The sequence below is a fragment of the Lipophrys pholis genome (assembly GCF_963383615.2).
Source record: "Lipophrys pholis genome assembly, chromosome: 7".
In the NCBI taxonomy this organism is placed as follows: Eukaryota; Metazoa; Chordata; class Actinopteri; order Blenniiformes; family Blenniidae; genus Lipophrys; species Lipophrys pholis.
In genome coordinates this window covers 1,514,008-1,540,671 of record NC_137638.1, presented here as the reverse complement: position 1 = coordinate 1,540,671, position 26,664 = coordinate 1,514,008, and the positions used below count along the sequence as shown (strand labels likewise).

The following is a 26,664-nucleotide window of genomic DNA, read 5'->3' as shown; positions in this document are numbered from 1 at the left end:
AGCCTCCTAACACCTTTCCTTAACTCCTTAGGAAGCCTCCTAACACCTTTCCTTAACTCCTTTAGGAAGCCTCCTAACACCTTTCCTTAACTCCTTAGGAAGCCTCCTAACACCTTTCCTTAACTCCTAAGGAAGCCTCCTAACACCTTTCCTTAACTCCTTTAGGAAGCCTCCAAATACCTTTCCTTAACTCCTAAGGAAGCCTCCTAACACCTTTCCTTAACTCCTAAGGAAGCCTCCTAACACCTTTCCTTAACTCCGAAGGAAGTCTCCTAACACCTTTCCTTAACTCCTTTAGGAAGCCTCCTAACACCTTTCCTTAACTCCTTAGGAAGCCTCCTAACACCTTTCCTTAACTCCTTTAGGAAGCCTCCTAACACCTTTCCTTAACTCCTTAGGAAGCCTCCTAACACCTTTCCTTAACTCCTAAGGAAGCCTCCTAACACCTTTCCTTAACTCCGAAGGAAGTCTCCTAACACCTTTCCTTAACTCCTTTAGGAAGCCTCCTAACACCTTTCCTTAACTCCTTTAGGAAGCCTCCTAACACCTTTCCTTAACTCCTTAGGAAGCCTCCTAACACCTTTCCTTAACTCCTTTAGGAAGCCTCCTAACACCTTTCCTTAACTCCTTTAGGAAGCTTCCTAACACCTTTACTTAACTCCTTTAGGAAGCCTCCTAACACCTTTCGTTAACTCCTAAGGAAGCTTCCTAACACCTTTCCTTAACTCCTAAGGAAGCCTCATAACACCTTTCCTTATCTCCTTTAGGAAGCCTCCTAACACCTTTCCTTAACTCCTAAGGAAGCTTCCTAACACCTTTCCTTAACTCCTTTAGGAAGCCTCCTAACATATTTCCTTAACTCCTTTAGGAAGTCTCCCAACACCATTCCTTAACTCCTTTAGGAAGCCTCCTAACATATTTCCTTAACTCCTTTAGGAAGCCTCCTAACACCTTTCCTTAACCCTGTGATGTCATCTTACGTTATAAGGAAAAGTGGATAGGAAAGGAGATAGGAGGGACAATGAGGAAGCCCCCATGGTGTCCATGTGTAGCAGCAGTTTCCACTTCCTACGAGGACTTGTGTCTTTCTGAGGAGCAAGTTTTCTCCTCCTTATTCCCAGAGAGTCCAGGTTTGATCTCAAGTCTTGTTTTTCCTGCCGACAGGAAGTAAATAATCAGGAATCTCTATATTTGACAGCTTTCTTTAGAGCCACAACACGACTTGAAACGCTCCCAAACATCCGTACCAGATGGATTCATGACTAAATCAGCAGCTGGGGAGAGTTTGGACAGAACGAGACGTCGACGTTTGGCAGGTAGGTCTTCTTGTTTGGGGTTTGGGAAAAAGGAATTTCAAGGTCCGATGAGGACATACTTCATTTGCAAAGGTTCTGAGCCAAGAAATGTGAATTAGAGGAAATAATGAATAATTAAAATCAGTGGGAGCGACGTTAGTTTAAGAAATGAAAGCGGAATCTTTTCTGAAGGCCTGACATTTACACTGATATTTAACGACTTTGCCAGACCTTCAAAACTTTGGGTTGCTGATTTTCTCTTTGAAATGAACCTGCTGGTTTGGTAAAAATACATTTGATAAGAATTTTACATTTCAATACCACGCAGAATTTAATCTCAAACTATTTAGATGTCTATCCGCAGTCTTTCCTGGTTCATCAGTTTATCAGTATGGTCTGAGGCTGGTGAAAACTCAGCTGACTGTCACAGATGCAAAGAAAACCTGGTGGATTCATCAACTACCTAGAGCTACACTCGGTAGAGCGCGGGCCTTCGCCAACACCACATTTGTTTGCAGAACCGAGTTAGCAAATGCTAGCATAATAGCCGTTAGCTCATATCGATGCTAACTAGCCTGTCAGGTAGCTACATCACTGTGAAACACTGAGCGGGGAGCGTCTCCATGGCAACAGACGCTGATCTCCTGTGATCTCCTCCATGAGGCGTCTCTCTCATCCGCTTTGTATGGGACAGTTTATCAGGATTTATTTGGAAACGTTTTGTTGTTAACGTCCCAAAATCTAATCAATTGCTCCTCGGGTGATGACAGATTATCCCTGAAGATTTCATGTTGTTTGGGCGAGTACTCCCCCGGCTAGCTCAGTTGTTAGAGCACGAGACTCGAGATCTCAAGGTAGAGGGTTCATGTCCCACGCCGGGCGCCACCTTCCTGTGGGCTCTCCACCCACTGGGAGGTTCTTAATGGTGCAATATGATCTGGGTGACGGTGCTCAGACTGACACCCCCGCCACCCGGAAATGGATAAGAGGGAGGAGATGGATGGATGAGTAGTTTGGAAACGCTGTTAACATACGTACGTCAGCGTTACAGGAATTCAAGACAAATCCCACAATGAGAGTCGACAGGTTCTCAAACACCAAATGACTGAATCAGAAAACATTGAACTATGGAGGCGAACCTTCCGTCTCCATCCAGCCGTCAACCAAACAGCACCATTACCAAACGTAAGTATATGACCTTTCTATCGCCGTGGAGGAGGAAGTCTTCGGAGAGCTGCGGGGAAACCTGCTGACTTGTATAATAATGTTTCCCTCAATGTTTCATCCGTCCAGCAGCGTTCTAGTGACGTCCACACGTTCATGCACCGACACCGTCCTTCACGGTGCTCAGACTTCGCTGTGGCCAATCAGGTTCAGCGTCGAACCCACAACTCTGCCAGTGAACGACGGCCTGCTTCCCCCGCCGAGCCCCACATGGCCCATGACGTCTCACGTCACGATGTCTGTTTTCTTTAATCATTCTCATAACGACGGGCAGCTTTTCACATTCTGGACCAAATCGAACACCGTTGGGATGTTTTGGAAAGCTTCGCTCTGCCGCCAGGAATCTCCGTGGATAAACTGGGATTAATCAAATAAATTATCCTTTTTAGAAATTCAGAGAGCGAAAAGCAGCCAATCCTACCACGATCCAGGTCAGGCGGTCTTACGCCAAACGTACATCAAGCACGTCGACATCAACCGCCATGAGAAATGTGCAGTATATTGTGAAGCACGAAGGGTTAAATTGTTCAGATTTTCCTCCAAGAAGAAGAAGAAGAAAAGTGTTCAGAGGAGGATAATGTGTCCTCCCGCCTCAAACATATATATAATGTCAATTTTAGATACAAAGAGCGACAGACTGGAGCGCTCGCTGCTAAAGCAGGAGTATTAAAACCTGCTGGACGGAGCTCATTAGAGACGAGGCTTGTTTACGTCGGTCTGCCGTGAGCCTCATTAATGGGAACGTTTCCCGTCTCACCTGGGGACTCGGCAGGACGAGGACGGAGGAAATGAAAGCGCGCCGTCGCTTTAAGTACATAAAATAACATTTTTAACTGAATAAACGGATGTTTTCCTGTGTCAGAAACCTTCTTTACGCTCTGAATCATTCTGCAGTTTGCAGCATCAACAAGTAAACGAGTCTTCATCTTTTTGTTTGTTTGAACTTTGAGGACCAAAGAGACGAGCAAAACAAACGAGTTAAGTAGAAATCCATCAAAACAATATCTGTGGAATGTAATCAGACAATAATAACTTAAGTTCGTATTAGAATCAGATGCATGATGTTGAAGTCACTTCATGATCTGCCACCAACTCTTTACAGTTGAAATATTTAGAAATTCCAAAATAAAAGACGTTATAGAATGTTTGGGGTTTTTTTTTAGGATCAACGCAGAAAAACACGACTGAATCTTTGGGAAAGTGAAGAACTGCTTGGAAATTAGTATTTAAAATCTAAACCTGTGCTGCAATACTCACTAAACGTCTTCAAAAAACTTTCACAATCCAGTAGTTTCATCCTAATCGCCACGCGGTGTTAGCGTCTATTAAAGATTTGTTTTTATCCCCAAATAATGATGTGTTCTGTCGTGTTTTAACTTTTAGTTTTAAGGAAACAAACAAAAAAAAAAAAAAAAAGCTGGACGTTACCGAGGCTTATCCCTCAAGACATGGAAGGAAGTTTCTCCAAATAATGGAAAACAACGTGGAAATACTGACATCTGCTCTTCTCATCCAGTTGTTTTTGCACAGATGAGTGGAAATCATTACGTGAAACAATTACTCAAATAATTAGGGGGGAAATTATGTAACGGCGCTCAGACCGACTGTGACCAACTGGTGCATCATCCCAGCAGCTCTGGTGTGTGTGTGTGTGTGTGTGTGTGTGTGTGTGTGTGTGTGTGTGTGTGTGTGTGTGTGTGTGTGTGTGTGTCATACTTGTGAAGTTTTGAAAGTGAACTTTCCCAACTTGACAAAGTGTTATTAAACAGATTAGAGGTATTACAGCATTGTTAGTTGTACTCTGATGATCCTTTGCAGTTGTACTCTTTGTATTAGTGTCTCATGTTAAAAGCTTTAACAACAACAATAATAATCAGTTCGGTCTCGGTGACGTCTAGTTGTCATTAGTACAATTGTTAAAGTAACCACAGGGGGGCGACGTTTCCCAGGAGCAGGTCAGATGTTATTTAATTATGATTTTAGAAATTTAGTTGGAAACACAAATTTAAACGTGAATAAGCTGTAGTGAGCTCACGAGCAACAGGTGTTGATTAGACGACAACAAATCTATCCATCCATCCCTCCATCCCTCCATCTTCTCCGTTTCCGGGTGGTGGTGGTGTCAGTCTGAGCACCGTCACCCAGATCACATTGCGCCATTAAGAACCTTCCTGCAGGTGGAGAGCCCACGGGAAGGTGGAGAGCCCATGGGAAGGTGGAGAGCCCACGGGAAGGTGGAGAGCCCACGGGAAGGTGGAGAGCCCACAGAAAGGTGGAGAGCCCACGGGAAGGTGGAGAGCCCACGGGAAGGTGGAGAGCCCACAGGAAGGTGGAGAGCCCACAGGAAGAGAACATATGTAGTGAATCGTTTTTGCATTTTGGTTTCAGAAATGTTCTGCATTATGGTCGCGTTGAGGTGATCCCAGACGGAAGCTGTTCAACTTGCAGGCCACGCCCCCTCACGGCCGGCACGCCGCTGTGAAGCGGCGTTTTAACTTGAATACATTTCGTCAAACTGTTTCAGTAAGAAAAGAGAACGTTTATGTCCGAGCCGCCATGTTGGTCTGGTTTAAAATCTGAGAGGGTTCAGTGGTGCGTTCAGGGACATCATGTAAACTCTCATCCGTGCTACATTGCTACATGCTAAAGAGTTTCAGAGCTCACACACCAGCGATGCTACATGCTACATGCTAAAGAGTTCCCGGGCTCACAGACCAGCGATGCTACATGCTACATGCTAAAGAGTTTCAGGGCTTCCACACCACCGATGCTACATGCTACATGCTAAACATGATTAAAGTGAAGCGTTTCGCTTCAGGGACGTAAACCGACTCTCCAGGCAACAAGTCCAGTCCTTCCAGCCCTGAATGTTGCCTTCATGATGTCTGACCAGATTCTACAGGATGTTCTTTCTGTGTTTACTCTCGCCCTCCCACTCCTGGACAAACCTACTCGCCTGTGGCGTGAGTAATCCCTCGTGGTTTCGGCGATACATTCAGAGTTGTTGCATGAGTCCTTGTAGTGTTTGAACGCGTCCACTGATCTGAGGCAACCGGAGAAACCAGAAACGACGACTCTGTGCAGTCACACCCCACATGACTCCTTTTCTGATTAAAATAGTTCTGTAGGACCGGACAGGACAAATAGTCCTGGGTCGTCCTGCACTGCTGCCGGTCCTGGACCAGCAGGTACCCCTCCTGTTTTCTTCAGGTCAGTCACATGACGTTGGTCCTGTTGGTCACTGAGGTACAAATCCATCCTGAATCGCCTCAAACAGACAGGACCAATACATTTCAGGGTAAAATATCTAAATGTTTAGATATCGTGAGGTTTGGGACGAACAACATCTGGACGATACACCAAATATACTGCATGTATCGCGGCTTGTTCTCTGTGCGATACAGAAAATGACAATATTGTGAATATTGGAGAGTCACATTGTCGCAGTTAGCAGCGGGCATTAACAAAAGGCAGAAGCCAAACAAACTTAGTTCACCGATTAAAATCCTCCAGTAGAAACTGAAGCGTGTCTGAAACTTCGAGGTCAAGATCCAGAAAACTCTTCAGCTCCATGGAGCCAAGATAGAATCTGCCTGCAGGCAAACATCGTGCAGAGAAACTCCACCGGCCTCGTTTATTAACGTGAAGAGGAAAGAAAATGACGATTTCATGATTGTGCTTTTCATGACGTAGAATCACGAGTGTGATTAATGCACCACGTGTTGATTTCAAGGCTAAATATTGAGATATCTATATCGTGTATCGTGATATGGCCTAAGAACATCCAGATATTGGTATAAGGCCGTGTCGTTGATCGGGACAGATTCCTCGACACACGAGGAACGATCGGCTCGGTTTGCAGCGTGATTTACGAGTTCTTGTTTTTTTTTCCTCCTTTCTTGGAAAGTCGTGGAGGAAAGAAACATTACGTGAGAGCGGGCGCCACTTTTACAAACAGTCCACTCTCGCCGTGTCGTCGGTTCTGCGCGAGGGCCCTCGAGGTGTTCAGGAAGATAACGAGGGGGAAGCGTAAGAGGATCCGGCGCCGCCGCCGCCGCTCACTTGTTCCTTAACCTCGCAATGGGGAACAGATGTGCAGGATTTAGAAGTGGAATTTTCTTTCCTGTATAACAAAGCTCTTGAAGCAGTTCACTCATGTAATATTCTGTATGTGTGTGTGTGTGTGTGTGTGTGTGTGTGTGTGTGTGTGTGTGTGTGTGTGTGTGTGGTGGTAAGTGGATGGCAAACAGGAGTGTGTGCAAGTGTGTAAGGAGGGAGGAAGGAGGGGGTATTACTGAGCTGCTCTCACACACACACACACACACACACACACACACACACACACACACACACACACACACACACACACACACACACACACACACACACACACACACACACACACACACACACACACACAACTTCCCTCCCACTTTGATCTCAGAGCACCAACAAGAGTTTTGGCTCGAGGAGGAGGAGGAGGAGGAGGAGGAGGAAGAGAAACCCTCCAACCGTCCCTCTTTTCTTTAACCTTCTTTAAACCCTTAAGATGTAATAATCAACAAACATCAACAGAAATCAGCAGGACTCACCCTCTTTATCTCCTCCGGCAGCCTGGAGGAGGAAACACAGAAACAGAGGAAACGCTGGTTACATTTGCTGCGAGCCTGAAGGAACCGCTCGTGTTTCCAGCAGATGAGTGCGAGACGTTCACAATCACAACAGGCGCGAGGCGCCAGAGAGAAACGGTTTGAAAAGGGAATAAGAAAGAAATGCCTCTATTTTACGCGTCTTATGTAACAGGCGGCAGTGTCAACACGGATTTCACAGAGGAAGCAGTGTGCAGGGGTAGAGAGGAGGAAAAAGAAAACCCCGCCGCCAACAAGCCACTTTTAACAAGAAAAGTGCGCAAAAAGTGCGCAGACAGCGACAAGAAGCCGGTGCGTAAAAAAAAAAAAAAAAACTTACCTTGTCCGCTGAAGTCAGCGCGAGTCCTACAAGAAGTAACGCTAGTGACAGGATGGCCATCACGAGTCTTTAATACAGAGGAAAGTTTGGGGGAAAAAAGTTTATCCCACACGTGACGTTAAAATTAAGAAAATTAAAAAAAAAAAAAAAATTAAAAAAGAGGATAAAAACTCTAGAAATAAAATAAAAACTCCCTCTCTCACTTCAAATTTAAAAAAAATAAAAGTAAATTTAAATAGGAGTGAAGCAAGATGCCACACTTTGTCAATCAGTGTATAATTATTATTAATTAATATTATTATTTCATCTGTTGACTGAGGTTTTCTTTTTCTTTTTGGTGTTTTTCTTTCTTTCTTTCTTTTTTTTTTTTTTTTTTTTTTTTTTTTTAATAGCTTTTTAAAGGTGTTTCAAGTTTAGTAAGACACCTCCTCTGTCCTGTCTGCCTCTGGCCGGACAGAGCTGCAGTGTGAAGCTCTCACAGACCTGCTGCTAGGCTCCTCCGGCTAATAAACTGCAGGACCAGCCCTGCGTGACGTCATGACGCACGGGCCTGGAGCGCGTGGGGAGGGGTGGGTGCTTGGTGGGATGGATTTGGGAGGAGGGAGGACCTCCCACCTCCACGGTCCCATCAGGGAAACCCCATTTCTGCAACCTTTCTGCCCAGCAGAGACATTTCTGGGACTTTTCAGCAAATCCAGTTTAACTGGAGGACTAAAGTAATCAAATACACTATTAAATTATTACTTAAATGTGTCATTAATTACATTTTTTATAAAAAAAAACCATAAATGTGTAATTAAATGTATCGTTAATTACACATTTTATGCAAATATGAGTAAATAAAACTACATATCTAATTATTTCACTGTGTAAATAATGACGTCATGGTCCTGCGTTGCTTTATGAATTTATTCAAATGCGTGCGAATCTTTACACCCGATTGGTTCCCAGGTGATGAGTCGCTGCAGGGCGAGTAAACATATTCTGATGCACTAGGTGGCGCTATGTGTTCAAGTCCCAGTCAAACTGCAGACTCGTCTTGTTTCCACTCAACAGTAGAACTTTTCTCTCTTCACTTCTACGCGTCAGGTTCCATTCTGCTATCCCAGGCGTCGCACACTAACTCGTCCCTGTAGCAACACATAACTAACAATAGTTCCTATTGTTACACTAAACACCTCAAGGTTGGTTTAGATACTTAGTTTTTTTTTTAATTAAAAAATAATTTGTCTAAAAGTGACAAAAACCCCAAAGAGACTCGGTCCTGTTCATTTCTTCTTCGGGGCCGAATGACTGCGTCTGTGAAGACAAATTAAAAAGGAAACCAAATCAAATGTAACTGGAAGAAGCAGGACATAACTAAGAAGATGACACCAAAACCATTCAGATATCTTAACAAATAGGAATTTATTGGCAAAAGAAGTTTACTAATTAGTGGAATTTTCTTAAAGGTAATTAGTATACAGATCTCTGACCAAAAACGTTTTACATTAAAACACTTGTAGTTTCTTTAATAATCAAGATATCTCAGTGAAACTTTCAGGGAAGGTGTGTCTCTTTATACTCTTCAATCTGAAGGAATAATATATATTTTTAAGTTTGTTCTTGGTCTGAAATACATTGGATAGTATTAAGATTGGAGCTGGCACGCCCTACTACCATACTACTACATAATACATAATACCTACTACCACAACATATTTATTATATTAGTCACTGTTTATCCATATACATGTTTTTTTTTAATAACCTGGTAAATGTGTGTCAGGTATTTTTATTATGTTGGTCAATAATAAATCAAACCCCGTCCCTCTTCCTCTTCCTCCTCTTCCTCTTCCTGCTCAGTCTTTTTTTCTGAACCATAAAAAGTTATGAAACTTCAGGATTAGAAAGTCAAAATAATCAAAAATAGGAAAACATCAGGAAAACTTTCAGGGGGAATAAATTAGTGGCAAATTCTGCGATTAAAAGTGGATTTAACAAGAAGCAGAATGGATTTTGGGCTTTTTTCTGTACAGCAGGAATATTGATGACTGGACCAGAGCCAGAGAGGAGACATTTGGACATTTACCGGCCGAAACGGCAGGAGTCCGTCAGTACGTGATCACCAAACCCAAGTATTCTGATCGCTCACCGCAGTGAAAGTACCTCAAGAGCAGTGAAGGTGAAGATATGTGGAACATTAAACGTGCGTGTTCAAGTCAACAGGCACATTTTGTTTGTGAAGCTCAGTGGAGGGATTCTCAGGCCGGGGCGTGAAAAGGCCTCGTTCTACTTTCATAGTATCACGAGTACATGGCAACTCCAGAAGCAACTATGGCGCCTCACACGTGAGGCTGTATTCCAATAATATTCTGATTTTAATAACTTTTTTAAATATTGCCTCTAATTCAGATTCTTTTGATTCTTAGGACCTTTTGCAGAAATGCAGGGTTCAATTAATCTGATCTTACATCTTGTTTTTATGAAAATCTCAGTTCCTTTTAACTTTTCTCTCTCAGCTTTATATATAATTTGTATAATCTACTATGTTGTGAATTTTCCAGTATTGTTGCTTCTCGATATCTTTTTTTCCAATGATTATTCTCGTGGTTCTTTTCTCTAGAAATGTTGGATTTATTGACGTTTCCCCAAACGTCCTCACAGGCGGTCAGATGTGAACAATCAGAGTATTATGTACCCGCACAATAATACAATGTAAGTTAACTAATACTTTACCGTGTATAATACGGCAGTTGTAATAGTTGCAATATCTTTAATTGACTTTTTAAAACTAGAATACAGGCTATAAAACTACCAATATGGACTGAAAAACTAGAAGATTGACTGTAATCCGAAAATATGTAATCAGTAAAGTAACTGGATTACTTACTCAGGGAAGTAGTCAGTTGAATGCAGCTAAACTGGGAAGTTTTTGATTACTCCGAGTTCGAGCGAGGAAGTTCCCAACGACGCCATGAGGTTAACTTCACCTTGTTTTCAAAACAAAAGCATGAAGTATCCTCTCATACATTCAGAGCCACAGACTTTCTGTCTGTAACCGTAAAGCTGCAAACAACTGCAGAAAACACAAGTAAAGCAAACGTACATAAATCCAGAGCTTCATTTCTTCTTTTAATTTTAATTTGCTTTGCAACAGACAAGAGACAGAAACAAAGAACGATGGAACGACCCGACAACAACACCCAGAACGACTTGTACAAGTCATTACACAGTCCTGTGTGTGTGTGTGTGTGTGTGTGTGTGTGTGTGTGTGTGTGTGTGTGTGTGTGTGTGTGTGTGTGTGTGTGTGTGTGTGTGTGTGTGTGTGTGTGTGTGTGTGTGTGTGTGTGTGTGTGTGTGTGTGTGTGTGTGTGTGTGTGACTGGAAGGAATGAATGGAGAGAGGAAAAAGGATAATAATAATAATAAGAACAACAACAACAACAACAAAAGAGAGAAAGTTGAAGAAAAAGTTAAAAAGATTTAAGACAGACAGAGACAGAGACAGACAGACATTGACTATGACTCAGTTGGTGTCCACAGAGGCTAAAGGGTCCAGTCCATCAGTCCACCAGTCCACCGGCCCACCGGTCCACCAGTCCACCGGCCCACCGGTCCACCGGCCCACCGGTCCACCGGTCCACCGGCCCACCGGTCCACCGGTCCACCGGTCCACCGGCCCACCGACCCACCGACCCACCGACCCCCTCCAATCCTTTTCTTATGCCACTTTTTATCTTATTTTGCTTTATTTGTATTACTTCCTGCTCATCACGGCCGAAACATGTGATCATGAGCTTGTTTGTCTCTTTTCAGGACCACAATCTGGTCACAACTGGTCACAACTGGTCACAACTGGTCACAACTGGTCACAACTGGTCTCAACTGGTCACAACTGGTCACAATCTGGTCACAACTGGTCACAACTGGTCACAACTGGTCACAATCTGGTCACAACTGGTCTCAACTGGTCACAACTGGTCACAACTGGTCTCAACTGGTCACAATCTGGTCACAACTGGTCACCAGGCGACCTTCCAAACTGGCGACGCAGCAGATTGAGGGGCTCCTGGAGGAAAACTCTGCTGACTGCAGTAATCCTGGTGAAGTACTGGAGTAACTGGAGTAACTGTCCCTCATGTCTGGTCGACAACATGCATCCGTCTACAAGCCGCTGACCAGAAATCACCTCTTTTACTTGTGTGTTTCTCATTGAAGCTTTTCTAACTCAGCCACGTTTCCCAGTGACCTCCACCTGGTGGGCGGAGGTTTGGAAGAAAAGCTGCTGTTCTTCCAAACCTCCACCTCCACCTGGAGGACGGAGGTTTGGAAGAACAGAAGCTGTTCTTCTAAACCTCCACCTCCACCTGGTGGGCGGAGGTTTGGAAGAAAAGCTTCTGTTCTTCCAAACCTCCACCTGGAGGACGGAGGTTTAGAAGAACAGAAGCTGTTCTTCTAAACCTCCACCTCCACCTGGAGGACGGAGGTTTGGAAGAAAAGCTTCTGTTCTTCAGTGACGGAGCTGAAAACTCGTTTCAGTGTGATTCTGCTATTTTCAGGTTTTCTCTCAGTGGAGGTGTGACCAGCCTCCACTAAACACACAAAGTGTCTCCGGAAGTGAAAATAGAAAACTGGTGTCTGTTTACACGACACTGGTGATCGGAGCCACTGAAGACGCAACTTTTTGAAAGGGCTCCCCAGGTGGAAGGTTTTGAAAATACTCCGACTGAGTAGAAAGTTGCTGAAATTGCTGCTCCTGCTCGTGCTTCAGAAAGGTTTTCCGTTTACACGGCGTTGTTTTAAAAACGATGTCCGTTTACACAGAAACGGCAGAAACACTGAAAACGATGCAGTTTTCATGTTGGTCCATGAGTATTTGGACGGACGATAAAATTGTGCGACTGATGGACAAAACTCCGACATCGGTCAGGTAAACGTCCAGTGTTTATTGTGAGCAATGACTTCAGGGTTGCTGCTCTCAGAAGTTGCTTCTCAATATTGACAGTTGCAGGAAACGGCTATTTTGGCTCATTTACTCTCAAATCTACACAAAATGTTAATATGTGAATTAAGTCCCGCCTCCTCTCTCCTGATTGGCTCAGACTCTGATGAAACGGAGTGAAGCAGTCCACTCATTTTGTCGTTGGGAAGCGAGTGAAGCCGACTCAGCGGAAGACGGGAGGACGGAGGAGTGTCCTCTTACGTCTTAATGAGAAATGTCTCGCCTAAAGTGGCTGAAATGTGGAAAATGGATTTTCAGACCGTTTCAGCTTCGTGGGGACCTCGCCTCATTTGTTTGTCGGAGCAGGAGTCACTCTTCTTGATTGGGTATAATTTTATTTCCAAATTCTGAGTTGGAATTATTTTTAAAATGAGATCTTCATGCAGTCGCTGCTTCACCGTCTGAATATCCGAACATGTATTAGTTGGTGAGAGACTGAAACTGAAGAAAAGGATGAGGAACCACAAGGTCGTGGGATTTTCAGGTTTATTTGGTGTTTAATGCCGACGCTCTCTGAGTGTTTTATTTTGACAGTCACAGTATTAATCTAACTTGGTACTTTTATGTACCAAGTGCTGCTGCTATTAGTGATGCAACAAACGGAATTCCGTTGTATTTTGCACAATGACAATAAAGCTTCTTAATTCTTAATGTTGACGGTCACCGTAATAACAATCCAACTTGGTACTTTTATTTTGACAGTCACCGTAATAACAATCCAACTTGGTACTTTTATTTTGACAGTCACCGTAATAACAATCCAACTTGGTGGTCTGTCCAGTAGAACGTTCTCCTGGTGTTCATGTTTAAAGCTCATTGTTCTCTGCTGTGTGTGTGTGTGTGTGTGTGTGTGTGTGTGTGTGTGTGCGTGTGTGTGTGTGTGTGTGTGTGTGTGTGTGTGTGTGTGTGTGTGTGTGTGTGTGTGCGCGCGCGCGCTTTCAATACTAAAACAGCACCCACTAGTGGCCCAACATGAGAACTACATTGCTCTCAGTGTTTTTCCATTAGAACAGATGTTTGCAGAACGTTTTCGCTTCAAACGTTCTAATTGTCATTGTCAGAATTTTACATATGAACTTTAAAAAAGGGTGAATTTCTTTGATCCGTGTTGAAGGTTGAAGCTAAAGAGTTGTCGTGTTTTGAAGAATCCCTGATCTCCGTCGTCCTCCTGAGAAAATCCCGAGGGATCCTTCCCACGTTCTCCTGATCTACACTCGCTCGTATATCACTGCTTTTATTGGCCACGGCCAAAAGGGCTGTTAGAGCTTCCTGTCGAGATTGTCCTCTGCGGCTCGCTCGACTCTGTGGACACCGCCGTGCCGCCACGCCGCTGCGCCGCCGCGCCGCCATGCCGCCGTGCCGCCGCGCCGCCGTGCCGCCGCGCCGGCCACTTGGCCTCGGGATTCATTATAAAAGCCAGAAACGAGGGGCTGGGTTTGATTGTCCGCCGTGTGTCTCTGCGGCGCTCCGGGGTCCGGCTGGTCTGTCGGCGAGCCGCCGGCCCGACCAGGAGGCCTGATTAACGGGCACATCTGTACGCCTCATGGCCTCCTCGCCGTGGGAGAGCGGCGCGAGCAGACAGGCAGGGAAACGGTGAGGGAAAGTAGGTGGCGGGGCGAGGAGGGAAAACAAACCCCCGACAAGAACCAGGAGGAGGAGAGAAGAAGAGTTCGTTCATCAACATCCTCTTCTTCCTTTCTTGACCAACTTCCTCCACTGAGGTCCAACATCTGGCCCGCTGACTCACACCGCGACGCTGCACACAACCCCAGCTGCGACGTCGTGATGAAACGTTTCACTGGAAGGTTTCGAACCGGAAACCAGTCGGGCTGCACCTCCTTCTGTTTTGTGGGGAAGCGGGTTCTTCTGGGACGACGTCGTTCTGGAGAACAGATGTTTCGGAGCCACACAGCCGCGGCAGCGACATTTCTTTTATTCGGGCCGGATATGGAGATCTACGGTTTCTTCTGTGAAGGAGCGAGCAGATTAAAACACGTTATTGTTTCTCTGTAAAAGCAGGAAAAGCTTCCTCGTCGTGTCGTATCGGAGAGCTCACGCCGCTCGTGCTCCAGATTAACCACTACTAACAGACACGTCAGTGAAAAGTGTTTCCTCAAACCGCCACGCTCACCTTCCTCCTGAAGTTTCACGTTCACGCTCTAGGTGGCAGGTTTCTTTCTGCGATTTTCCCTTTAACATTCGTTTCAGTCTTTGCTGCGTTTGCATCTTTCCACTCAGGATAAGAACTGAGGAGAGCGTGAAATGACTCGATGCGCCATCTGGTGGTAAACACTGGTATTGCAAGACTTGACTGAAGCTCGTTGGTTAACTTCATGGCTCATTAACGAGGCTATTTATCCATCTATTAAATCATACTGACATTCGTTTTTATTTTACGTGTATTTTGAATCTTTCTTTTCCAAAAAAAAATCTATATATTTAAGTGTATTACCTGATAATCCATTTGATGATCCTCAAACTGCTCAGAACCAAATAATACATGTCTGATAATTATTCTCTCATCGAATATTGACGATTTAGTCATAGATATATATTTTATAAAAGAAAGGTGGATAAAGGAAATGAGAAAAAGGAGAGGTGGAATTGTGGTATCGCCTCCATTTTGTGTTTTTCATCAAAAATTCCATCCGTTTCCACCGGCTAACTTTTCAGTGTTTTACAGTTGGTTTGTCTGATCGGGAACAAGAACCACACAAGCGCCACTCCACCGTTTCCTTGCCTGTTTTGATGTGCGGTTTGTGTACAAGCTCCCATTTTCACCAACATTCCACCCACTGGACGGGCAAAGTTGTATTTTTTTGGTTGTTGTCTTTCGCAATATTAAATTTTTTTTTGCAAACGGTTTGCCGAACTGTAAACAAAAGACATAAAACACTATTCCCAGATTGTATGCACATTTTGATGTGACAACAAAAAAAATTAATTTTATATACGTACATATATATCTATATCTATATAGATATATATCTATATCTATATCTATATCTATATCTATATATATATATATATATATATCTATATCTATATCTATATCTATATCTATATCTATATATCTATATCTATATCTATATCTATATCTATATCTATATATATATAATGCAATTGACAAAGATCATTATCCCAGGTGCCAGATTAAAAAAATAAATGAATATATATATATATATATTTTAAATCTGGCAGCAAGGATAATGATCTTTGTTAATTGCCTCTTGAAGAAACATGCCACAGAACAATTGTATGGATTTGTCTGATATTTCTATGGATTGAGTACAAAACGGACTAAAATTCACACAAATTCCATCTTTTACAGTAAAAAAATAAATAAAAAATGAAATAAAATAAACTAAATTTCTGAATATGAAGGTTTTTCCCTTTAAAGGCTCCAGCCTGTTGAATAATCCTGTAACGCCACTCGGTCCTGCTCGTCTGTAAATGGATGAACTCCAAACACGAGGAGAGAAAATAAACATTCTGTGACTGTTTGTTTGCAAAAAATGTGTAAGTTACCAGAATCTGTTGATTTTGTTCATTAAAGAAAATTAGAACATCCAACTAGTGATTGTGTCTCTCTTGACCTTTGCCGAGTGGAAATAATCTCCACGGATGGAGGGATGGAGGGCTGGAGGGATGGAGGGATGGAGGGATGGAGGGATGGAGGGATGGAGGGATGGAGGGCTGGAGGGATGGAGGGATGGAGGGCTGGAGGGATGGAGGGCTGGAGGGATGGAGGGATGGAGGGGAAGCACAATTACAAGATGTAAGAATGGCCCCGGAGAGCGCCGGGTCCTCCAGTCGCCGCCGCCCCTCGTCGGACCAAACGGACCCCCCACTGGCGTTGCGGAGGCTTGAGGAGCGGGGGCGTTTCGGGGGCGTTTGGGAGAAGAAGGCTTCTGGATTGTTTTCTTTTCTCTCTTTGTCTGGAGACACAAAACGGGCCGACACAATGACCCGTGACGTCCGACCGCAAAGTTATGTCGGCGCCACAATGCGCACGTAGGTGGCGAGCCGGACAAACACCCCCATGGGGTCAGAGCCCCCCGCCCCCCGCCCCCAGGCCCTTCAGCCCAGTGTCATCACAACAGAAGGAAGGCGGGGCAGCAGAACCCCCGGGGATGGGGGACGGGGGACGGGGGACGGGGGACGGGGGACGGAGGCATTCCAGCACAAGGAGGGGAGCATTTCATCCGACATCATTTAAAACATAGTTGTCATATTGTGAAATGGCGCTCCACCCCCTCCCTCCTCAGTGGAAACCCGGCGGTGCTTACGTGAGCACCAACTCAACAGATTAGTTTGGGGACACGAGAAGAACAGTTAAAGGAGGAAAGACGGGCGTGTGGGGCGTAGAAATCTACATATGAATCAGAGGAAGTGACTGAAGACGACGACAGTCCCTGATCCGGCATGAGGAGATTTAAGGAAACGGTTTCAGGTCTCAGTCGTGTTTCTCTGCTAAACAGACACAAAGTCCTGGAAGTAAAGAGGGTAGTGTTCTGGACACGACTGGAGGGTCCAGGTCCCGGCCAGATGATGACGCCAGCTCATAACTTAAACAATATTTTCCACTTAAAACACGGAGAGAAGCTGGTGAACAAACTCAGGAGATCGACCAATAAACTCCAGTCTACGTCTGGATCAAGACCGACTTCAAGCATCTCCCAGATTTCTTCCACTGACAGTAACTCAGGGCCCAATTAACCATTTAACCCTTTAACCATTTAACCATTTAACCATTTAACCATTTAACCATTTAACCATTTAACCATTTAACCCTTTAACCTGCCAACGAAGTGAAACACTAAACTTCACTCCCCGTCCATTTTTCTCCCGGTCATTCTTAAAAAGTTTCCCATCACGCTGGAATCATCTGCGTCCACGCATCACCAATCCAACTTGGTGGTTTTATTTTGACAGTCACCATAATAACAATCCAACTTGGTGGTTTTATTTTGACAGTCACCATAATAACAATCCAACTTGGTAGTTTTATTTTGACAGTCACCATAATAACAATCCAACTTGGTAGTTTTATTTTGACAGTCGCCTAATAACAATCCAACTCTGTGGTTTTATTTTGACAGTCACCATAATAACAATCCAACTTGGTAGTTTTAATTTGACAGTCACCATAATAACAATCCAACTTGGTGGTTTTATTTTGACAGTCCCCATAATAACAATCCAACTTGGTACTTTTATTTTGACAGTCACCATAATAACAATCCAACTCAGTGGTTTTATTTTGACAGTCACCATAATAACAATCCAACTTGGTAGTTTTATTTTGACAGTCACCATAATAACAATCCAACTCGGTAGTTTTATTTCAGTACAAAAACAAACTACAGCACCACCTTGTGGCCCAACATGTTAACTACACCGATTTCACCGTTTCGGCAGTTGCCGTGGAGACGGACATCGTTTTCACAACGTTGCCGTGGAAACGCAAAACTTTTCTGAAACAAAGCAGAAATGATGCGTTTTCACTAGAATCGTCACGTAAACGAGGTTTAAGTTCTCCGTTTCCTTTGAGCGACAGAATGTTAGGAACTTCTCCAGCGCCGCTTCAATCCTTCGTCCTCATGTTCTGAACTTGAGGTTTCAGTTGTTCTCAGGAGGAACAAACCGTCCCGCCGTCGTTTGCTGCTCAGTTCTGTTCTGTTTCTCCTTCACTCCTCCTTCAGACGGGGTTTTTCTGTTTAGTTGGAACCCTGCAGTTTTTACTAGCAGCCTCAGGCTGCTGCCATGTGCACGGCCCGGCTCGCACTAATGAGGACTTAGGCAGGTGGTTCAACTCCATGGTGTCATGCGGTGGCGTATTCATTCGCTGGCTCCATTAGGTTGTTGTTTTTTTTTACTTGCGCTTAATGCGTGTAATTTGAAAGTTGGAGAAACGGAGACGTACATATTTCATTGTGCAGAGGTAAATAAACGTGATTACTGTTCCCCAGAGGAGCACAGACCTCGTTCTGCCTTTTTAAAGAGAACGAGATGAAGGAACCGCAGGACTGATCGTTTTCTCTCCGACTCCCCTGGACTCTCTCACATCACAGGCTTTTCTGTTTTGTTTAGGAAAAGTAGAGTTATACATCTTAATGGCCATAGGCAGGAAGGATCTCCTGCATCTCAGAACACAACATCCATCCATCCATCCATCCAGGGGGGGGGGGGGGGGTGGGGGTGGGGGGGGGGCAGTCTGAGCACCGTCACCCAGATCACATTGCACCGATGAAGAACCTTCCAGCAGGTGGAGAGCCCAGGGGAGGAGAACACAGCATGGCAACTGAAAACGGATCGGTTCCATATCAGGAACGTTCCAGGTTCACACCGCAGCATCGGGAAAACGGGGCGTCTAAATGGAAATGGTGTAAACACGATGATTGACCACAAGTTGGTGCTGTTTGTTTTTGTAATGAAACCACACACACATTCAGCTGAGAACAATAAAACATGAACTATAACTACACCCGGTAAATAAACTAGAGCTACACCCAGTAAATAAACTAGAGCTACACCCAGTAAATAAACTAGAACTACACCCAGTAAATAAACTAGAGCTACACCCGGTAAATAAACTAGAACTACACCCAGTAAATAAACTAGAACTACACCCAGTAAATAAACTAGAGCTACACCCAGTAAATAAACTAGAGCTACACCCAGTAAATAAACTAGAACTACACCCAGTAAATAAACTAGAGCTACACCCGGTAAATAAACTAGAACTACACCCAGTAAATAAACTAGAGCTACACCCGGTAAATAAACTAGAGCTACACCCGGTAAATAAACTAGAACCACACCCAGTAAATAAACTAGAGCTACACCCAGTAAATAAACTAGAACTACACCCAGTAAATAAACTAGAGCTACACCCGGTAAATAAACTAGAGCTACACCCAGTAAATAAACTAGAACTACACCCAGTAAATAAACTAGAGCTACACCCGGTCAATAAACTAGAGCTACACCCAGTAAATAAAGTAGAACTACACCCAGTAAATAAACTAGAGCTACACCCAGTAAATAAACTAGAGCTACACCCAGTAAATAAACTAGAACTACACCCAGTAAATAAACTAGAGCTACACTCGGTAAATAAACTAGAGCTACACTCAGTAAATAAACTAGAACTACACCCGGTAAATAAACTAGAGCTACACTCGGTAAATCAACTAGAGCTACACTCAGTAAATAAACTAGAACTACACCCAGTAAATAAACTAGAGCTACACTCGGTAAATCAACTAGAGCTACACTCAGTAAATAAACTAGAACTACACCCAGTAAATAAACTAGAGCTACACTCTGTAAATAAACTAGAGCTACACTCAGTAAATAAACTAGAGCTACACTCAGTAAATAAACTAGAGCTACACCCAGTAAATAAACTAGAGCTACACTCAGTAAATAAACTAGAACTACACCCAGTAAATAAACTAGAGCTACACCCAGTAAATAAACTAGTACTACACTCAGTAAATAAACTAGAACTACACTCAGTAAATAAACTAGAGCTACACCCAGTAAATAAACTAGAACTACACTCAGTAAATAAACTAGAGCTACACCCAGTAAACAAACTAGAGGTACTCTCAGTAGAGCGCAGATCTTCGCCAACGCCACATTTGTTAGTGGAACTGAGTTAGCATCACGAGCATGTTAGCCGTTAGCACATAACAATGCTAACGAGCCTGTAGCTACATCACTGTGAAACACTGAGCAGGGAGCGTCTCCATGGCAACAGACGCTGATCTCCTTTGATCTCCTCCGTGAGGTGCCTCTCTCAGCCACTTTGTGCAGGAGGATTTTTAGGAGAATTATTCGGAAACAGTTTGACGTTAGCGTCCCAAAATCTAATGGATTAATCCTCGGATGATGACAAATCATCCCTGAAGATTTCATTCAATTTGGGTTATTAGTTGTTGCAAAAAGTTGGTTTCATTTATACAAATAAATGCACTCACATGGAAACGTCACCTTTCTATGGCAAAAATAACAATGGGAGAATATAATCAAGTTGGATTGTTATTACGGTGACCGTCAAAATAAAACTACCAAGTTGGATTGTTATTACGGTGACCGTCAAAATAAAACTACCAAGTTGGATTGTTATTACGGTGACCGTCAAAATAAAACTACCAAGTTGGATTGTTATTACGGTGACCGTCAAAATAAGACTACCAAGTTGGATTGTTATTACGGTGACCGTCAAAATAAAACTACCAAGTTGGATTGTTATTACGGTGACCGTCAAAATAAAACTACCAAGTTGGATTGTTATTACGGTGACCGTCAAAATAAAACTACCAAGTTGGATTGTTATTACGGTGACCGTCAAAATAAGACTACCAAGTTGGATTGTTATTACGGTGACCGTCAAAATAAGACTACCAAGTTGGATTGTTATTACGGTGACCGTCAAAATAAGACTACCAAGTTGGATTGTTATTACGGTGACCGTCAAAATAAGACTACCAAGTTGGATTGTTATTACGGTGACCGTCAAAATAAAACTACCAAGTTGGATTGTTATTACGGTGACCGTCAAAATAAGACTACCAAGTTGGATTGTTATTATCTCCATATTAAGAATATGAACTGGGTGTCGTCACACCTTTGTTGTGGTTGACTCTACTGAGCATGTGCAGTAGAGTTATGTACTGTAACTAGTTACTACGGCCGTAGTACTCATTCGCAGTAGCAGCGTCTCCACCGTCTACTCGGGATTAAGTTCGAAGCATTTCCAGAAGTTGTTGACGATGGAGCTTGAGCGTTTCTGAAAAGTTCCCCCTCTCATAAAGTTTTGTTCTCAGTGGCTCTGAGCAAACCTGTCGCGTGAAGAGGCGCACCAAACGTTTTAACTTGAAATTCTGACCGAGTCGACGGGGCCCTCATTCCCTCTGCTGTGCCTCACAGGCCCACAGACAAAGGGGATTATTCTGAGCGCCGCAGCACTCCCTCGCCCTCCGCCTTCACGAGACACGTTAACCGTCGAAGCCCGATGGAAACAACCATTAACTGTGAGAAGAGGTGAATTAGTGGCCCCATACCGAGTTAGAAGTCGGCCACGGTTCCCCGTCTGATCGTTTTACACGTCACCTTGTAAACACAAGATGAAAAAGACCGCCACCCACCAGTTCTCTTTGCTGCTCTACGTGTCTGCAGGTGATGCTGACCAGGCATTTCAGGCCTGGAGGGTGGTGCAATGCACAGCGGTGGACTTAACAAAATAAAATCCTTCCTGCAGCAGTGGATTTGGAGGTTCCTGGTCCGAGCTGCTCGTTCCCATCTGAGATGATAAATGTCTGTTGAAACTAAACGTTAAAGAAAACAACAAGACGCTTCCAAGGCGCCGCCCACACGGCAGGTCCAGACGCTCAACCCTGATTCTTTTTCCTGGGATCAGATTATTGTCATTTTAAACCAAACCTCCATCAGACTGTGTGAACCCGACTGGACCTGACAGGTTTCAGGTCCCAGAGTCCAGAAGACGCTGTTGACAGAAGTAAATCTGGACGCCACGCCGCTCGGCACCAGGGTTGCCAGATGTGACTCGCTGTTTCCAGCCCAAACAAGGTCAAATCCAAACACCTCAATAAAAACCAGGCCAGAGCTCAGCCTGTGTAGGAATCGTGGTGAAACCAGAAAACTATCACATGTGTAATAAAGAACACGACACAAACACACAGACGCAGGAAATAAACAAAGTTAAAAGGTAAAGAGAGTTTGACTCCACAGCTGGGGGATACCCTCCATATCTGGCAACACGGGAGATCCATGTTCAAGTGTTTGTTAAATATGAGCGACAGAATCAAGACGACATGGGGAGGAAAGAAGAAGGAGGATGAGGAAAAATTAAAAGAGCACAGCTTTTATTCTGGCGGAGCCACTTATTAGTGACGTCAGTGATTTGACAAGGAAGCAAAACTCTTCTTCTCCTTCTCATAAATAAACAAACAAACAAACAAACGTGGTGGTACTGCTCCAGATAGCGCAGGCTGGCATAAATACCAAGACGAGGCCAGGAGCTGAACTTCAGACGTCTTTTAATGTGAAACATGAACCTTTACTTCGCTGTAAACAATGTGACTTTGAACAGGTGAAGTTTAAGCAGCAGTGAAAAACCTGCCAGATGCCAGTAAATCTTCCTGTTCACACGTTTGGCGTCTCGTTTCTAAACCTGTCTCACTGTTCCGCTAAATTATTTTCTTGTTTCAGACTCTGAATGATTTCACCGATGAACGTCGCGGCGGAAAATCTGTCTTTTGGCGTCTATTGGAGAACTTCAGAAGTTCTGGTTCACGACATTTAGAGGAAAAGAAAAAAAAGGACAAATGAGTTCCGCCGCCAGAGATGCAGCGGCTTGTTGTGCTGCATTTCCTCAACATGGCGGGAAAACGGGACAAGCTAGCACCGACTAGATGCAAACATTAGCATCAACTGTCGTCGGCAGCAGGAACACAAACTGTCCTCCGGAGTTTTCTAGTTAGTATTATTAGTTTACTTTCTACTGCGTTTTTGACGGCCTAAACGTACTGAAAACTTAGTGCTAATTTTTACACACGTCAGAAGTGGCGCAACGTTCTGTATTTTAAGGTAAGCGCGGCAGAATGGCTCTGGTGGGTTAGCATCGCTAGTAAACATCGCAAGCCATCGTGCTAGACAGTTAGCATGATACCCGCGATTTAGCATCGCCAGTTGGCCTCGCGTGCTGACTAGAAGCTAATGCTAGCTGTAGCCAACAGGCACAAAACTTCCTGTGGAATTTTCTAGTTAATAAATCTTCCTTTATATTCTGGTTAACAAATAATTACTTACAGGAATGTACTGCTGATCAGCAAACGTAAATTCCAACAATATGTTTCAAGCAGAAACAATGAGTCATCATTAATTCAGTTGGTAACAACATGCTGAATAAGCCGCAACACATTTTAAAAAAAACAAACCTCTCCACTGAAGGGTGAAAGAAATTAAAACGCTCCGAAGCTTTAGTGTGACTGAGGAACCGTCAGGAGGACCCAGATAATTACCTAATAACTCAACCCACTGATAAGGAGCTCAAGACACTTAATTTACTCAACACATTTTCAGCTAAATAAATTAAACTAAACAAAAGCTTCCTGCACTGGGAGCACAGCCTTGCCCACAGATGGGAAAAGGTTTTGTTATTTTAATGTTTTTTACTTCCAGCCGTCGGGACGTGAAGTGGCATTCAGAGACACGTCATTCCTCCCCCATCGTCTCGACTGGACGGGTTCTCTCACCCCGGTGGACCGGGTTCCGTCCTTCATCTCTGAAGACAAGCCGGTTCAGAGTCCACGTTTTATTTCAGTTTCAGTAAATAAATATTCTCTTTACCACAATATTTAATGTCGTGTTTTTTGATTCATTTTTTCCCCCCCGTTTATATTTGTATTGATTCGTGTTTCTCTCAGGAGCAATACTTAAAAGCACATAGGGCTACACACACACACACACACACACACACACACACACACACACACACACACACACACACACACACACACACACACACAATTAAACCTTAACATTGCAACAACAACACAACTGCCGAGATGTTTCACTATTTTTTGTGAGTAAAAACATATTGAAAAGAAGCCCCGCCCCTTTTTGGGCAAAACCGGTTGTCATCTTTATGCTGAGATGGTGTGTCTCTGGTGATGAAGTTGCTGTTGATGAAGTTGCTAGTGATGAAGTTGCTGGTAATGAAGTTGCTGGTGATAACATTGCTGGTGATGAAGTTGCTGGTGATAAAGTTGCTGGTGATAAAATTGCTGGTGATAAAGTTGCTAGTGATACAGTTGCTGGTGATGATCCTGGTGAAGAAGTTGCAAGTGATAAAGTTGTTGGTGATAAAGTTGCAAGTGATGAAGTTGCTAGTGGTGAAGTTGCTAGTGGTGAAGTTGATAGCTGTAAAGTTGCTGGTGATGAAGTTGCTGGTGATGTATGAACCATCTCCCTCCTCTTGATATTTTCTCAGAACATAATTTGCAGTCAGTTTTAATTCTTTTGTTCTCATTAATATTAAAGAATCTCCAAACCACCGCTGTCGTTAATGGATGACGTTACGTAATACTCGACGAGTTGTATCGAGGATCTTCTCAAGAGTACAAGTACTCCGTACAGTAACAGACCTGATACTCAGTAGTGGTCTAAAACCTACATCACATATAGGGAAGCAGCTGTGCTGTACAGCAGAGTGTTGCTGGTCTTCCCCAGCAGAGCGAGTGTCAATCAGCTCTATCAGCCACTAGAACCTGCTGTTCCGCTCCCAGCCGCCATAAGTAATCCTTTTGTGATGTAATTTGCTCTCAGCAGGGACTCCAGCTTCGAAATGGGTTGCCTCCGGTTTCATCCGCTGTGAATTGCGAGTGAAAATGATGAATTATCTCAATATTGCTCGCCCACCTGTCTGTTGCTTGTAATTCTCAATTAAATCAAGTACTTATGTCCCAGCTCATCAAAGTTGCTGATTGAATTCATTGCAACTTAATTGACGCCTGTTATCGCTCATTTGCAGTATTTCTTGTTCTTGATTTCCATGTTGTAATTAACCAGTGCCTCACAACCTGAAAGCTCATGACATGCATCCTTATTTCTCAATGCAGATTTCTGGGAAGGTTTTTCTTCCTTTAGGGATTCAAGAAACATGAAAACATTGGTGCTTGTATAACATGATGCATGACACATATGGGGATTACTTTCATGGCGTATAGTCCTTCAGACTTGTTGGGGAATCAAATTTACAAGAGATGTCGGACCAGCATAGTTAGCCCGCTGTCGCTCCGTAGTTCAGCAGCTCAGCACGTAACTCTGAACCATGCTACATGCTAAAGCGTTTCAGGCTCACACACCAGCGATGCTACATGCTAAAGCGTTTCAGTGCTCACACACCAGCGATGCTACATGCTAAAGCGTTTCAGTGCTCACACACCAGCGATGCTACATGCTAAAGCGTTTCAGTGTTCACACACCAGCGATGCTACATGCTAAACATGAATAAAGTGACTGATACGCTCAACACCAACAGCTCTGTCCCTCAGTCTACAGTAACATAGCGCAGTTGGTGGATAGCCGCTACGCACTGCGTTGTGCTACTGTGATGCGGTCGTATACATACTAAGAGTCTCCGAGACTTGTTTTCATGAGGTTCTTGCGTATAAACACCAAACTTCTTTTAAACGAAAAATGAGTCGTTGCCTTAGTTGAAAACGCCAGCAACGCCAAAGGACGATCAATTAGCGTTAGCATGCAATGTAGCATAGTTAATGAAGGATCTCTGTAAGTGAGGTCCTACAAAATATAATTGGATTTTTTTCAAATATAATCACTGATGCTCATAAGCAAATAGAAAGACATTGTGACATGGTTCCAGCAATCTGAAGGCAACAATAACTAATGCTTGATTCTTCCCCATCTTACCGTCGCACCAACGTAGCGCCTGCTTCTTGGCCACAGACCGACTCGGCTGCAGAGCCGCTCGCTACCCCCGTCCCTTTGTGCTGATGTTGGCACGAGGCTGTCGGCTCCAGACCAGCTTCACAGGAAAGTCCAATATTTGAACTTTCCCCTGGTACTCCACTGCAGTGTGGATTGGCTGAAGCTGGGTCAGACCACCAGACAGAAGAAACACAGAGGCAGGACTGTGAACTCCCTGTGCTGCTGCGGCCGACGCGTTTTAAAAGTACTTAATTTATCACTGGCGTTGCTACGCTGCACACACTTTCTAATTCTGGCTTTATTTAACGGGATTGAATGGAAACATGACAGGAAACGTGGATCAGAGGTTCTTTAGTATTGACTGAAAAATGACCCTGAAATCAAACGATCTGCCTCGCCCCCTGGTGGCGTCATTTTAGCATCAAGAACTACAGTAAATAAGTATTCTATAAGTAGGAGTCATACACGTGGACTTTTATGGACAGTCAGTGCCCAGTTAGACAGTCTGGCCGTGCACTTTGACTGGACCAAGGGGAGAGTTTGGGTTTTTAATAGACGCTACTTCAATTTTTGAACTACAGTCTTGAAATTTTCTGGCGGGGATTATTGGAATTGCTTTAATGGTTTTCATTCCATTTAACTTTTAAGTGTTTGTACACATTTATATTCTGTACATGACATGAGCCCCCTTGAAAACATGATTTCTGAA

General features: G+C 43.8%; 1 protein-coding gene across 1 annotated transcript in view; it reads right to left on the bottom strand.

Annotated features, from left to right (window-relative positions):
- The window catches only part of adamts3 (ADAM metallopeptidase with thrombospondin type 1 motif, 3), a gene marked incomplete at both ends in the record, with an annotated part of 156,655 nt that extends 149,108 nt beyond the window's left edge, over positions 1-7,547 (bottom strand). Inside the window, one exon of the mRNA XM_080466520.1 lies at positions 7,488-7,547. Coding sequence (XP_080322646.1) covers positions 7,488-7,547 — 60 coding nt within the window. The remainder of the gene's footprint in view (positions 1-7,487) is intronic.
- Positions 7,548-26,664: the final 19,117 nt, after the last annotated feature.